The sequence below is a fragment of the Lissotriton helveticus genome, chromosome 6, assembly GCF_964261635.1.
Source record: "Lissotriton helveticus chromosome 6, aLisHel1.1, whole genome shotgun sequence".
In the NCBI taxonomy this organism is placed as follows: Eukaryota; Metazoa; Chordata; class Amphibia; order Caudata; family Salamandridae; genus Lissotriton; species Lissotriton helveticus.
Window position 1 is genome coordinate 1,371,294,816 of NC_136067.1, and position 16,834 is coordinate 1,371,311,649.

Here is a 16,834-nt window from a genome sequence, read left to right on the forward strand (position 1 = left end):
TTGTGACAGTGTAAGAAATATTTTTTTAGTGCGTAAAACTCATCATGGATGATATATTTATGTTCAAAAAAGTTCAACCATTAGGGCATTAGGACCCATAAGGTTTAAAACAATACCATATGTCTTCATCATTTGTAAAACATCTTATCAAATCAGACAGAAGCAGTCATAACAAAACGTTAACCTACGTATACACACTTCCATCAGCCCTTTGCATTGATATATCCCAGCCGGGTATAATATCAGGTATAAAGGCTAAGCGGCTGTGGGGTGATATAAGAGAATCCATAGATTTAGGGTAGACATGTGTACATGTCCTCAGTGACATTTAATCCAGTTGGAGCCTTAGTGTCTAACAAAAGGATATATTTTGTTTCCAATTTCCTTAGTCTGGACTCCCTGTCACCTCCCCGTCTATTTGCATTAATCGTGTCAATCACATAATAGGTGAGCAAGTTGTTATTGCTTTGGTGATGATCAAGAAAATGCCTGGCTACAGGGTACGTGTTGTCTCCATTCGTTATGGCCCTCAAATGTTGTAATATACGTTGGTGCACTGGGAGTTTCGTGCTTCCAACGTATTTGAGGGAACATGGACATTGTAATACATATATGGCGTATTCAGTTTTACAGTTTAAAACCTGTGAGATCTGATGATGTGTCTCACTGAATCCGTCCATGTATGTTTTAGTGTTGACTCCATGGTTGCAAGCTTTGCAAGCCTTGCATATATAGAAACCTTTGTTAGTTTGCCACCATGTGCTTTTGATAATGGGCTCAGGGTTAGTATCTACAATACGATCTTTTAGAGATGGAGCTCTACTGTACGTTAAAGACACTCGCTTAGGTAACCCCATCCCAATGATGGGGTCGCTTCTGATTAGGGACCAGTGTTTGTTGATGATCCTATAGACATCACGATGCTGTCTGCTAAAGCCAGTAATGATTCTGAATTTAGCTGACTCATCGTTGCCACTACTTGTCAGTTTACCCCTGTTGGGGTCCCCCTCCAGGAGTTCATTCCTAGTCTTTGCCATGGATTTAGTAATGGCCTTTTAAATTGCCAAACTTGAGTACCCTCTCTCCAGGAAGCGTTCCTTACTCTCTTCTTGGGCTTTTTTCAGTTCAACTGTGTTGCTGCACACACGCCTCATCCTGAGCATCTCCCCATACGGGATACTTGATACGAGGTGCCTTGGGTGTGCGCTAGCCCCATGTAGACTACTATTCCCTGCTGTAGACTTGCGAAAGATTTTGGATTCCACTCGATTGTTTTCAATGTACACCTCTGTGTCCAAAAAAGTGACTGAGTTCTGACTAAGCGTTGCAGTGAACTTAAGATTGAGTTCATTGAGGTTGATGTTATCAATGAAAGTTAATACAGATTCTTTGCTGCCCCTCCAAACAATAAACAGATCGTCAATGAAACGATACCAGGCAATCACATTATTGTCAAGGACTATATATATATATATATCCCCATCGAAGTTACTCCTTCTGGAGATTGTAGCCCGTTGAGGGATGGCGTGATGCTGGTGGAGAAAACCGGTATCAATATGCTTCAGGAACAATGGGGGTTTATTACCGTATGGGTTAATAAGCCGCTTTTGCTATCAAACTTTGGAGTTTCGGTGGTTTGTGGTGTGACCTGAGAGAGGAAAACGGGACGCACTCCTTTAATCGTTTTCAGCATGCGTTGTTTATTGCCATATTTGCATCTTATCAAGGGCAAAAGCGAGCAGATCTACGCGTTTCAGTATCACTGATACCTGGCTCACGATCAACTGGACGCCAGTTGATCGTGAGTAAGGTATCAGTGATAGTGCAAATATGGCAATAAACAACGCATGCTGAAAACAATTACAGGAGTGCGTCCCGTTTTTCCTCTACTTGAGGAATTGTGGTGCGATAGATAGATTTATATAGATAGATAGTGTAATGTTGTTAATGGACAGGGCCCAGTGACCACACTGGTCAGGCACTAGGACCAGCCCGAGGGAAGGCCGAGGGCGGGAGGAAAGGGAGGAGCTGGGGGAAGAAAGGGCAGTTCACTACTGACCACCATGCCTGTACGACCTGAATAAAGAAGCTCCTTACAGAAACAGTTGTCCGCGTGGTCACTGAGTCTCTAACGACTCTACAACTGGCGACGAAGGTAAACGCAGCCTGCGCGTGTGGACCCCTGCAGCGGCAGTGCCCTGCAGTGAAAAGCCTACCGAGTGCCCACCTCGGCGGCAACAGCGGACTGGAAGCGCCCACCGAGTGCCCACCTCGGCGGCGAAATTGGACCAGAGAAGCGCCCACCGAGTGCCCACCTCGGCGGCGGAAGGCCCACCGAGTGCCCACCTCGGCGGCACAGAGACCCAGAAGAGCGCCTACCGAGTGCCCACCTCGGCGGCGGAAGGCCCACCGAGTGCCCACCTCGGCGGCACAGAGACCCAGAAGTGCGCCTACCGAGTGCCCACCTCGGCGGCACCGAGACCAAGAAGTGCGCCTACCGAGTGCCCACCTCGGCGGCACCGAGACCCAGAAGTGCGCCTACCGAGTGCCCACCTCGGCGGCACCGAGACCAAGAAGCGCGCCTACCGAGTGCCCACCTCGGCGGCGGAAGCGTGGCAAGACCACCACCCACCGAGTGCCCACCTCGGCGGTGAAAAGGAAAGAAGACTGCCTGCTACCTGTCTCCAGCGGCGGATCCCCGGTCCCGGTGAGTGACGACGCCGACCCAGCCAGACTCCCGGCAGCAAATCGAATGAGATCGGCCGAAATCCCGCCGAAAACGGGATTCCCGGCGGCCATCTTGAAGTCAGGCAGTATCAACCAATCCCCTGCGAGGGATTTCCGGCGGCCATTTTAGGGTCAGGCAAAGGCCCTAAAGTAGCGAACAAGCACTGGCAAGTGCAACAAAGAAAAGAAACAAGCACTGGTGAGTGCACCGAAGAAAATAAACAAGCACTGGCGAGTGCACCCACAAAAAAAAAAAAACAAGCACTGGCGAGTGCGACGCAGACAATAAACAAGCACTGGCGAGTGCACAGAAGACTATAAACAAGCACTGGCGAGTGCAACGAAGACTCCAAACAAGCACTGGTGAGTGCAACGAGACCGGACCAAAGAGTGTATACGGACTGAAGTAGGCGGCAGGCACTACGAGCAAACAATGGTCGACCCTACCCCTGAGAGCATGTCGAGAGCATCTCTCCTGCGGCACCCTGAACCCCTCATTATCGAATCCGGCAGGAGCATGAGCCTGCGGTGGCAAGAATGGACTGAAGACTTCGACGACTTCATAAAAGCATCCAAGATAACTGACGAGGAAGGACAACTACTTTTCCTCAGGAACCATATTGGCAGGGACGGAGGCCGGGTCCTGAAAGAACTGCCAGAAGAAGCGCTGAAGTCCTACACAAAAGCACGGGAAGCACTGGATGGTAAATTCCTACACAGAAAGAACGTTGACTATGAGCGGTACACCCTCAACAGAGCTGTGCAAGAGAGAGGTGAACGGATGGAGGCGTTCGTGACTCGTCTGAACCGCCAAGCGAAACACTGCGAGTTTGACAAGTTTTCAAAGGAAGACGCTCTGCGACTAAGAGTCATAGAAGGCTGCCTCTCCGAACCATTAAGACGTAAGCTACTGAAGAAAAGCTACACACTAGCACAAATCGTGGACATGACGAGAGTAGAGGAGCAAGCTGATGATTACGCAAAAAGCATGGAAAGCGGGAAAAGCGAGAGACCGGAACAAGCATTCAGGATGCAATCTCGGCACGAACACAGGCGGTCTCCGCCACGTGATCGCTCGTCCAGGTCTAATAAACACCACCACCAGTCCCACAGAGGGCACAAAGACACGAGATACACGAAAGGACGCTCGGACAAGCACAGCAAATGTTTCCGATGCGGCTACGACTATCCACATGCAGATGCATGCCCAGCGCTGGGTGAGAAATGCCGGAAATGTGGGAGAGACAACCATTTTGAAAGCATGTGCGGGGCAGTGCCGAAGAGTGATCACAAGGGAAGTCACCGACGATACCCAGACAGTCGCCATCATGTCAGAGCTGTCGAAGCCAAACGTGACTCATCTTCTGGGTCGTCACAATCAAGCGACCGCTCCTGCAGGACCTGTCGGCCTCGGCGATCCTCCTCAAGAGGATCTCAATCTCCATCACCCGTTCCTCGAAAAGAATACCTCAATCGAGTGGCAGACCTTGACCAACTAAAGGAATACCCGCGCCTGGATATCAACATTGGCTCTCACCCCACGCAGTTCGTGCTCGACAGTGGGGCAACGCTAAACTATCTGCCAGCCGCTGAATATCACCGGATGAGTCCCCCGCCCGAACTAATGGAGGCCCATGTGCAGGTGTACACGTGGATGGCTGAAGAGCCACTGACATGCCTGGGAAAGTTCGAAACTGACTTGTCATATGAAGGTCAGACAATACCAGCGTACATCCATGTCATTGAAGGGCCCGAAGCTGACTGCCTACTGAGCCTAGCAACGGCCGAACGTCTGAAACTGGTAGATATCCTATTCAGAGTCACTGACAAACCATCACTCATCAGAAAATTCCCAAAGCTGTTCCAAGGCCTAGGAAAACTGAAGAACTGTCAAATAAAGCTACACATAGATGACCAAGTCACGCCGGTGGCGCAACACCACCGAAAAATACCATTTCATCTACAAGAAGCCGTGGAGAAGGAACTCAGCGACCTGCTAGAAGCAGACATCATCGAGAGAACGGAAGGGCCGACACCGTGGGTCTCCCCGGTCGTGGTAGTCCCAAAGAAAGGAGAAACAAGTCAAGTTCGTCTGTGTGTAGACATGAGAGTGCCCAATACGGTCATCGAAAGAGAGAGACATCCTGGACCACACATCAGTGACATGATCACGTCCCTCAACGGAGCAAAGATATTTTCAAAACTGGACCTCAACAAAGGATACCATCAACTAGAGTTGCATGAAAGATCTAGATACATCACAACATTCTCGACACATCTCGGCCTATTCTGATACAAGAGGCTACGTTTCGGAGTGTCATCAGCAGCCGAGATATTCCAAGAGGCCATCAGGAGAACAATACACCACATCCCACAGGTTTTGAACTACAGTGACGACATCCTCGTATACGGAGCAACGACAGCTGAACACAACAAAGCGCTGAATCAGGTCTGTCAAGCACTGCTAGACGCGAACCTCACACTTAACGAAGCTAAATGTGAACTGCACAAACCAACACTAAAGTTCTTTGGACACCTATTCTCTGGAAATGGAATGAAACCTGACCCAGAAAAGGTAGCAGCGCTAAACGACACACCAAGCCCGAAGGATTTGGGCGATATACGCTCGTTCCTAGGCATGGCCAGCTACTGCTCCAGATATATTCCCGACTATGCTACATTAAGTTACCCGCTGAGGAAGCTCACTAAACAAGGGCAACCCTTCCAGTGGTCCACCCAGTGTGAAGGAGCATTTCGCGAAATTAAGAGAACTGTTAAAACAGCGAAGAATTTAGCATACTTCAGCCCCGCAATGAAGACGGAGATAACGGTAGACGCCAGTCCGGTAAGACTAGGAGCCATCCTAGCCCAATATGACAGGGAAGAAGACCAAAGGCACATAGTAGCGTATGCCTGACGGACACAGAGAGAGCCTACTCGCAACCAGAAAAAGAAAGCCTGGCGGTTGTCTGGGCGTGTGAACACTTCCACATCTTCATCTTTGGGAAGCACTTCACACTCATAACTGATCATCAAGCCTTAATCACGATCTTTGGAAACCCGAAAGCAAAAATGCCACCAAGAATAGAGCGGTGGGGCTTAAGATTGCAAGAGTATACATACACCATCATCCACAAGCCTGGCAAAGATGCAAACCCGGCCGACTACATGTCACGACACCCCATCAAAGACAACAAACCAGAACAATCAATAGCGGACGAATACATTCACTTCGTAGTGAATCAAGCGAGGCCTCCGGCTGTACATCTGGATGCCATCTGCGACGCGACACAAACGGATGCCACCCTGCAAGAAGTGAAAAACATGATCCAAACCAACGGCTGGAGACGCCAGCCAAGCAATGGACAAAACGACACGGACATGGCGGCATTCAAACATGTCCACGAAGACCTGTCGATCGCCGCCAATGGACTCATTCTACGAGACAAGAGAATAGTAATACCACGAGAACTCAGACAAGGAGTCATTCACTTAGCGCATGAAGGACATCGGGGTGTAGTAGCTACAAAAAGAGCACTCCGCTAAAGAGTCTGGTTCCCAACCCTACACCAGATGGTGGAGGCGACATTGAAGGACTGCCCGCAATGTCAACTCGTAAGTCGGCCGGACCCCCCTGCACCGCTACAAATGTCCCCACTACCGGAGGGCGTCTGGCAACACATCGCCATTGATTTCTTTGGGCCAATCAAATCGGGCCAATATGTCCTAGTTATCATGGACGAATACTCCAGATTCCCCATCGCCCAACTGTGCGCTTCCACGAAAGCATCAAGTACCATACCCATCCTAGATGAGGTCTTCGCCGCATGGGGAATCCCCCTAGTGGTGAAGTCGGACAATGGACCACCGTTTAACAGCCACGACTTTGCTGAGTTCGCACAACACCTCAACTTCACACACCGCAAGATCACGCCCCTCTGGCCACAGGCCAATGGAATGATTGAACGCTTCATGGTCACGATCAAGAGGACCCTCCAGCAAGCAGAAATCACCGGGAGGCGCCTACAGACAGCACTTGACGAGGTGCTGCGGGCCTATAGAAACACGCCCCATTCTACCACGGGCAAATGTCCCGCTACCGTCATGCTAGGACGCCCAGTGCGCACCAGAATACCAATGATGAACCCGACTGCGCCAGAACTGGATACTGACTCTGAGCACGAAGAGATCGCGGCAAGAGACAAAGAAAAGAAAGAAAAGAAGGAAAAGATGAAAGACTATGCAGATGAGCGACGTCACGCGGCCCCCCCCGCAAATAAAGGAAGGAGACTGGGTGCTGGCGAGACAAGAGCAACACCGGAAGACAGACTGTCGATACAGTGAGGTTCCCCTCAAAGTGATCCAACAAAAAGGAACCATGATCACAGCGGAGGCCGAAGGGAAGCGACTCACCAGAAACGTGACATACTTCAAAAAGTGCGGACCCAATGTCACCGAGTTGCTGGCTGATCCTAAAGTGGAGCCAGAAGACCTCGAGACACTGACAATCAACAGCCCATCGCCCAGGGGGATCACTGACGAGAATGAGAGTGACGACTCCGACCTCCAAGCACGCCCCAGACGTGTGATCAAGAAACCATCGCGTCTGATTGAAGAACCTTAAAGAAACGAACTCGTGACTTGACCAGGGACAATGTCATTGTGTCATCATCCACCGAGGGGGGAGATGTAATGTTGTTAATGGACAGTGCCCAGTGACCACACTGGTCAGGCACTAGGACCAGCCCGAGGGAAGGCCGAGGGCGGGAGGAAAGGGAGGAGCTGGGGGAAGAAAGGGCAGTTCAGTACTGACCACCATGCCTGTACGACCTGAATAAAGAAGCTCCTTACAGAAACAGTTGTCCGCGTGGTCACTGAGTCTCTAACGACTCTACAGATAGATAGATAGATAGATATACTGCCAGACTGGTTTGGAAGCTCTGTCCCTCGTTACTCCACCTCCTTTCCTCTGGTACACCTGGACCTCCCCAATTTGCAGGTTCTCGAAAATGTTCAATTCTGGCACTGGACTGAATCAAAACCCCCGCCCCAAGATTCTTAGGAGTTGTGGAAATAGTAAAAAATACAGCAAAATATGGCGCCACATTCAGAAAAAACCAAGCCTCCCAAAAGACATAGAACGGCAATATCGCCCCCACCGTCACATTAAAGTGCAATTCTGAAATTTGGACCACCCACACGCGTGTCCCTTTCTCGAGGCTTGAGAATTTGGGGGGTCCATATGTTACGATAACTCATTCGTCACTGTCTCTGCTATGCGTACAGCTGCTAAAACGATACGGAGACGTTTGGCCCCTCTCCCGTCAGCCGCGCAGATACACCTTGAACGGAGAGCAGGCAGCGGTGAAGTAAAGGCTTCAGGGAGGGGAGGACGCGTCGAAGCAGCCCCTCAAACGCATCCAGCTGCTGTCGCCGCCGGTTCTCATTGGATAGAGCGTCTGACGCCGCCAAGTGACGCCATCGCGCAGGGGAACTCTGTACGGATGTGAGGTGGCGTCCGGGGAGGCAGAGGGCAGCGGAGCAGGCGCTGCGCCCCAGCGCGAGCTTTAACATGGAACCGTGAGTCATGCTTATTGCTTACACCTGTTGGTGATGCCACCTTGCGATGGACACCTAATTTTGGTGTTCTGGGGAGATGGGTCGCTCTACTTAAAGGGGCAGGGGAGCCCGAGCACAGCTGGGAGCTCACCTGAGCAGTAGTTGTAGGCGGTGCCCCGCCATAACTATTCAACACCCAGCCTTCAAGTTATTGAAAGGGTTGTGCTTTACTCCCAGCCCCTTCTCGCGTGCGGCTGGCTTTGTGGATAGTTTGCTGTTTGCATTCCTGCTTTTCTACGTTTAAAATGTTGATTCACCCCTTTCCCCCTGTCACCAACTGGTTTCAGACTCTCTGGTGGTTCAAGTCGTCCCCGACATAGGTTGAATTTGCAGGAACTGCATTAACAGGTTTTTTTTTGCTTATGCTGACCACCTGGGAGTCTTACATTTGGACTCCCTAAAATTATTCCTAGCTGGGATATGACTTTGTTTTGCATTTGCTTAACGCATGCATTTCAGAACATTTTTATTGGACCAGCATTAAGTAATGGAGCTGTTAGTAGGGGGTGAGACAGTCAGCATTGAAACGCCAAACGATGAGATGTCAGGTGTAGTGTATTAGTTCACAGCTGTACATTATGTTATGTATACGCTACTTGGTTACTTCCTTAGTGTCCGGACACTATTCGCCGTTATCAGTTGTAGCTTTCCTTCATAGATTCCGGTTATTGTGCCCCTTCGTTTGAAATAATATCTTTGGGTGAGAATGGGTAAGGTTTCCTTTGTGGCTTTTATCTCTTTCAAGGCATACCTCTTAGTCTTTGATGGACAGCCTCGAATAAAATGCGCCCATGCCGCAGGCGATTGAATGAGCGGGAGTTAAACTCTCAGCTCGAGGACTGCCGGAAATTCCCCACTTAGTCGTTTTTCCAGTTGAGAGTTCATTAAACAGGTCACCCACTCTACGTAGAAAAAGTGGCACTGATATCAGTGTGGTTATTATTTTAAAGAGGCTCTTATCTGACATCTTTCACAAGGCGGTGCAGAAGAGAACATGTTGTTATATGGAAACTAGTCTCAAGTACAGTCAGTCAAGATCACTTTATTTGGTTATTTAAGACCATAAAAGCATGTTAAAATGTCCATTACATCAAAGTCAAATATTACACAATCATAAAATCAATCATAGTTAATATACAGTCCTGGTTAAAAATACACAATTCGAAAAATTCTCTAAAAAGTTCAAATTATGTAATGTAAAGTACATTATATAAGAGAGAAAACCATTTCATATAAAAAAATAAACATTTAATAGGTCAGATCACATGCCCTCTTTCTTTCCTTGTTATGACTGCCGCTACTAAAAAGCTAGCAATATTACAAATTTCTCAGGGATTATTCAGCATCTGCAAGTATGTTAGTGCTGGCCTAGTGTGCAAGAAGCCTTTGTCCTTTAATATTAGAAAAATGAAACCTTTACGAATGTGCAAATAATGCTCACAAAACAAGACAAAGTGCAAAGTATCCTGACTCGAGAAATTGTCGCAAGAACAGGGTCCCAGATCCTCTATCTTTCTCCAGCACAGGGGTTCGGCCAATAAAAAGTGCATATAGCGAAACCTCAATCTTGTTAAAAGGAAACGATGTTGAGGCTTGGTGACTATATCTAAATAAGGCTCCATAAAATAAGTTTTTACAATTTGGTGAGCCCGTACAGTGGGTTTCAATCTCAATGGCCTCTCTTTCTACAGACACTAGACATAGAAATGAGGTCTTAGCCCATGCCAGATCTTTTTTTGCATAATGTTTCCTGGTTATCAAATACCTCTGGGTGACCTAACAACCTTGCTATACTTTTCATGTAACTAAGCCAAGGGACACTACTTGCCCTATCTAGTGTGATACAATCTTGTTTGATCTCTTGATTCATCACTAATTCGGAGTTTTCCACAATTTGAAGCTCTGCACAGTTCTTTAGAATTTTCAGCCCTGGTAGGGAAGCATAAGATGAAATAGTGTGTGTAGGGCATTTAACTGTGGAACTAAGGGACATATTTATTACAAAACATCATACATACACTTATTATTTTCTCCCAGTCCCTTTTTTTTATGGCTTGTAAAGTAAGCAAAAAGCATTCTTGTATAGAGCAGTTGCTGTCATTTTTGAAAATGCCCTGATGTTCATACTTGGCTTTGCAGATGAGATGCAAAGCCAGCCATAGCCAGTCTTTTCTAGTTAAGGCCCGTGATAATAGTGCATATAGGTCATCTCGCCTATTCTCATAGAACCATCAGAGTACATTATAGGAAAATGTGCCCAAGACACCAATACTTGCATGGTGCTTGTAGTGGCAGGGTGATGCCGGCAAAAAATGGGTACCGATAAAAGCTGTGTGAGTGGTAGATGTAGCTTCTGTAAGGTTTACAAGGCTGATACAGTGAAAGGGTAGATGAACAAATCCCTTTACCTTAAATTAAGTGCCGTAGATGCAATTAGTGATGTTATGCTAAAGGGGATTTAAGGTTAAGTATGGAGCGATTCAGTTGTACTGTGTCCTTCTGGACAAAGCTTTGTATACAATGAGGTCGGAATCCTCCATCCTTTGCAGGAAATCTCACAGCTGTATTAACATGACTTTAATTGCTCCCCTCAGCAAGTACTAGTATTAGGGAGTTGGAGACCCTTAATTCTGAACCACAGAATGCGTAGGGATTCTGGTGGAGACACAGATGAGACACTCAGTCATACAGATGCACACCACTTATGCTTCTGTGGTATCACTAGTTATTCTGAATGTTGCACTCCATGAATCGTCATGGTCTCTGGGCTGCTGGTGCCGTCTTCCACTGCTCTACGCTCACATCAGTTCAAGGTCCATACTTTTTTTTCACACTATCCCCTTTCCACCATTTACTGCCAACTTCTGGGTTTCTACCTTCTTCTCGTCCATGCCTTTTTGCCCCTTTCCTTATTACTTCATGTTTTAGTATGTTTTTCCCGTTTACTAGTTGATCACTAAAATACCTACACTCAAAAGTGAAGGTATTGCACAAGCACAGTACAGGACTTTTATTTTTGTTCACCTTAGAGCAAAGGCATAGTGAGAACACTGATTGTGGGGGCTTGAGTCTCTTGGCACTTTTTCTTGTCTATCTCTCTTATATTTTATAGCTTGAGCATTAGGTTCAGAAAGAAAACATAAGTAGGACCAAAAGGTGCTGGTGTAGATCCTCTTCCTTTTGTTTGGAAACTGGAAGGGAAGAAAAATCCAGTGGCAACTTACATGTCCCAAGTGTAGTTGGGTGGGTGGCACATAAAAACAAGTAAGTAAAGGCACTTACCTGCAAGGGGTACGTCGTCCTCCTCTATTGTCTTCTCTTTTTGTGGCAGGCAGGCTCCAAAATCCAAAGCTGGCGCTGCTGTCATGAAAATATCGCTAGGATTGGTTGGAGCGACCTCCATCAGTGCTCACAAAAGCACTGGAGGCTTTTGCTTTCTTTAACCCTGCTGTTTTAAGACAGCTGGGTTAGAGATGTTTGAAATGAGCATGTCTGGCTGGCCGTCGCAAGACGCTCGGCCAAAGAGATATGTTCATTTTAAACTTAAGCTCACAGCTCCCGGTTGCCACTCAGCAGCAATGGCCTGCCCCATCCTGATACTCAGTTCGGGATGGGTTGGCTGTCGAAAAATAAAATGGTATTAAATAAACGTTATTACCATTTTATTTTAATCTCTGGCCTGGGGCTTTTCTTTGGGGTGCGATGCTCCACCGCTCAAACGCCACCCCTGGAGAAATCTAAAAGCAGGGGCATTGTGTATTATATCTTGGAGTGACTGTTTCAGCTCCCTTCCTCGTCTGGGCAATGCTGTGTGTGTGTGTGTGTGTTGAGCGAAATAGAGAGTATATTGAAGTAGAAACCTGTGTGCTTGCAAATCATGTATATAGCCACTGACGTTGGTGCCTGCAGAGGCTCAAAGTCGTGCACACTGACATAGCAGTATTTAAATACCTATGAAGCCATGGGGCTACAAAACACACAGGTATCATCAATGAATTTCATGCTACCTAGTCCATCAAAATCTTTTAAAGAATTTCATTATCTTTGTTTGCCCTGCGTTCTGTCTGATCTCGTAATCCAAATCTGTTTATATGTCATTGTGAACATTAAGGACTATATCTCCTCCAAAGCTGAGAACAAGCTTTAAGACTCAAATCATGCATCATTGTGAAAATAAAATAAATGTGGACAATCTGGTGTAACATCACCCAAGGAGGCAGCAGTAAAATGATCAACTTTTATTTAATGCAAGTAGAATAATCCTCACCTCTGTGTTCTTAGTAAATCGTATTTTTCTTTTCTATTAGCTTGGGAATTTTACATTTCTTGGCAGGACTGTGTATGCGATTGTTCAAAGTTTACTAATTGCCACAGAGGTAAAATCTAATACCGGCATAAAATAAAACTTTTTAAAACTAGACTGGTGATCAGTGGGTTGTCCTTAAAAGGTCTTCTCGTGGAACACATAAAGAAGAAGCCTACGGGGCCTTAACTCACCTCGATCAATGTGCCAAAAGAGATGAGGGGTGGGGTGTGATGACCCCTGCATCGTCCATCCTGATAAGGTCGTTGAATAGACTGCCATAAATAGTTTTCATGAAGCTGCTCTAGTTATCAATGCACTGATCACGTTCTCACACTAATACAGTGTACCCCTCTTAGCCTGGGATGTTCAGAGCAAGCTGGGTACAGAAATTACATCCTTAGTGGTCTTGCGCTCCTGGAAACTGTAAGAATCACCCTGGCCAGGCTGAAGGATCTTTCAGCCATGCACATTCAGCACTTTATGGCAGAAGAACAAATAAAGCAACATGGTGATCTTAGCAATCAACTGTTGACCCTCCAAATCTTCATTGTCCAGCTGTGCAAAATAATCCAACACCATGTTCATAACCCAAACAAATATGTATGTTTCCTCCTTGGGCTTTACCATCCAAGTGCCTTTTAATAGCAGGCACATCAATGGGTGCACAAAAGGTTTATCTACCACCTCAACGTAACACACTGAAAATGTGGCCCAATCTGTACAATATAACTTCTCTAAATCAGTCGACTCTCGTACAAAATTCTAATTATGGTTCAAATGTATTTTATTGCTTTTGTTATTACAATGCTACGTAGGACGAAGGGGTCGCACAAGCTCTCCCTGCTCTATGCTGTACTATATGGAAAAAAATACAACACGACCAAACGTTCCCAACTTATCCCCCATATCTCCCCTATTTGTATTCCCTCCACTACAATGTGCCTGGACGGTGTGGTGTGCCAGTGGCTCGCCCCCGCATCTCCACTCCCTACTTTAGTGTCTTATCATCAGTCTCGATTAAGCACAGGTTGTGTAGGTATCTAGGGCATGTCAATTTGTAGAATTTTGTAGAGAACAGCAAAATATGCAGTTGCCAGAGTTCTTGATAGGTGTCCAATTGAGAGGTTAATGCTAGGGTTAGGTGTTTAATTCACAGTATATGCCATATCATGTGGTGCCATTCTGTGTGTGTCTGGAGCTTCTCTGTTACCCAGTGAGAAAGTATGTTTTGAAGCGCTGCTCCCAATGCCGTGCCAATGTGCCGCCCACTACTTGATTTGAGTGGAAAGGTCAATGGGTTGAGGAGCCTAGGGTAATGTATGCTGGAAAGCGTGGCAGTTGCATCTCCAGATACTTGATGTTATCCAAGACCGCCTTCCGGTATCCCCTAGGCTTTGGATATTCCCAAAAAAGGTGAAGCAATGTCCCGGGAGGCCCACCGCCTCTACAGCAGTCCGCGCTATTGCTCTGGTTGCCGCTGTGAAGTCTGGCAGGAGTTGGGTGCCAATAACTTGTAAATCTTAACAGCTGTTTCTATGCTTGCAATGTTATGTGCTGTGTCTCGCCATGCAGTAGAACCCTTCCCATCCTTTGTGTGTCAGGGTCGTTCCTAGCTCCTGTTCCCATTGTTTTTGCCCCAAAGCTTTGTCTTTAGTAGAAAAGTGTATTAGGAAAGCGTATAATTCAATGATGATACGTCAGTCGCTGTTTTTAAATAGCAGACACATTTCATAGGAAGGAAGCAGGCGGTGATAATAGGAAGGAACATTATTTCCTTTCGAGAGCGCTTAGCCTTATCCACTAGGTGAAGGATACGCTTGATGTTATTACCACACTTGTGATGGGGTGCAGAGCCCAACTGATCAGGATCCACAAATCCACAAGCCTCGACACGTAGAGTCCCAAAACTGCTGCTAAGGTGCTATTGAACAGCTTCACATCCACATTTGTAAGAGAGATGGTCCTATAGGACCCGCACTGATTCTTGTCTTTCCCAGTTTTGGGTATAAAGGTAATGGGAGCATGGATGGCGGCAGGGTGCCGTGTCTGCTAGGGAATTAAAGATTTGCGTAAGAATAGGGGTGAGTATCTGGAAAAACTGTTTGTGGAAGAGGGCGGGGAACCCATCTGGGCCTGGAGAATTCAAAACGTTCTGGCGAACTATGTCCATCACACCTTTCTCAATTTGTATGGGCTGGTCCAGAGTGTCAGCCTGTTAGGATGTGAGTCAGGGCGTATGTGCTTCACAAAGGTAATCACTCAATGTCTCAACTGGCATGTTTCATGCTGTGTGTAATGACATAGAGTAATCCTGGAAGGCTGCCGCTAAGGGTACTTATATAGGTAGTTATTTCATTGCCATTCGATTGTACTATAATTTCCACCCTCTCTGCTTGCACCTTAGCCTTCAATTTGCTGGCCAGCAGCCTGCCACAATTATCTTCCCCCTACATTGAAAGAGTAGTGGAGGCGGAGTGCGGCATATTCCGCCCTGTCTGAGTTGCTAAGCTGCATGCACGCTGACTCTAGTTGCCGCCATATCCGGGGGGGGGGGCGGGAGGGGGCTGTTTTCTTTTGTGGATATTCTCTAGTTCCTCACCTTCCCAGCTCCAGACATTTCTCTCATTTGTATTTTGCTGTCGGCAGCGGAAATAACGGTGAATTCTCCTCGCACCAATGCCTTCAACATCTCCTATAGAGTAGCAGTAGAGGTCTCAGCCTCATTATTTACAGATAGAAAGTCCTTAATCGGCTGAGCAATGCGGGTAACCATTTCCGCCGGTGCAACTGATTCTCCCTCCATTGCCATGGTGTCACCTGTAGAGTGAGGGATACAGGGGCATCGTCGGATAAACTCCAGGGATCTATCTCAATGGCTGCAACCTGCGTTTGTATGCCCCTTGTGTCCAGAAAATAGTCAGGACGAGCATGGGTTTTATGTGCGTGTGAAAAGAAAGTAGTCTCTTGTGTGTGGGTGCATGCTCTGCTATAAATCGTCAAGGCCTATATCTTGCAGCCAAATCACCCCGTCACAAAAAAGTGCCCCAGCCTGTCCATAGCGCTGCTCGACCTGTCGGTTTCATCCCTCCTCACTAGATTAAGATATCCACCAATTAACACCATCTGATCAGGGTATGTCAACACCTCCCATATTGCCAATTTGAGGAACTGCTTTTGGTTGTCATTCAGCTCCTATAAGGAGGCCAAGGTGAGGGACAGTTCATCTAAGTGTACCTGATATGCAAACAGTCAACCTCTCAACTCTGCAATTTTGCACACCACCGAGCCCCGGAAAAAACGCACAAAAAGTGTGGCCACCTGATCTTTCTTGCTAGCATTAGAGGAGAAGTATTGTCAAGGAAAGTGGTGTGACTTCAGTCTGTGCCAGTCCCTGCATATCAAGTGTGACTCCTGTAAAAGGCAGATGTCACTTCCAGTGAGTTCTAGGGAAGATAAAACTGCCTTGTGATTAACAGGCTGTTAAGCCGTTTCACATTTAATGTGATGACCTTCGAGTCAGCGCGTGGGTAGGTGTGAGGTTGTTGATGCGTGCTTATGAGGGCGGAAGTGTTCCAAGGCATGACCATGTGTCTGAGGTCTGACTGTCACTGGCCTTCTGCATGGTAAGGAGTCATCTGTCTCGGAAATGCTGGTCAAGAATGGAGTGAGTACCCCTCCTACCAAACCCCTAAAAAACCAAACTGGCAACAAAGCCAGAACACTAACATAAAGTTGTCCATAGGTACAGGTAAAAAACGGATAAGTCTCATGAGGGCTCCTGGCTGAACGTCTGTAAGAGCTGCCTCCAGCAGTATGAGGAGAAGTTGCTGCCACCCTGCCCCAAGAGCTAGGTGGTGTTTATCGCCATTGGAATGAGGGCATGTTGGCACCGGCTCGTAGTATCTCAGGCTGAGTCATGCTTCTCCTGGTCTCTAGCAATACTGTTGATTGCCTGCCTCTCCAGCGCCATGTCGGGATCAGGTTCGCGCTATATAAAACTTTATAAATAAATAAAATTAGCTGGCACTCTTTCCCACTGATAATAAGGTCGCTCTCTACGTCTTCTGGATCTGCGTGGTGATCTCTTTACCTTTCTCTGGTAGGTTCGGGAGGTGGCGGGCCTCTGCCAAAGATTAATTTGGAGAAGTTTTTGTTCCAGCAGAAAATGAGGCTGAACAGATG

The 16,834-nt window shown here is 47.1% G+C and overlaps 1 protein-coding gene across 2 annotated transcripts in view; it reads left to right on the forward strand.

Moving 5' to 3' along the window:
* The window catches only part of TMEM181 (transmembrane protein 181), a 377,932-nt gene that overhangs the window by 96,512 nt on the left and 264,586 nt on the right, over positions 1 to 16,834 (forward strand). The window contains exon 1 of one of the 2 annotated variants that reach the window (XM_078649125.1): positions 8,008 to 8,307. The exons of the other annotated variant lie outside the window; for it this stretch is intronic. Within the exon in view, the coding sequence (XP_078505251.1) occupies positions 8,300 to 8,307 (8 nt within the window). The 5' untranslated portion in view covers positions 8,008 to 8,299. Of the gene's footprint in view, positions 1 to 8,007; positions 8,308 to 16,834 lie in introns of those variants that run through there. 2 annotated transcript variants of the gene reach the window in all.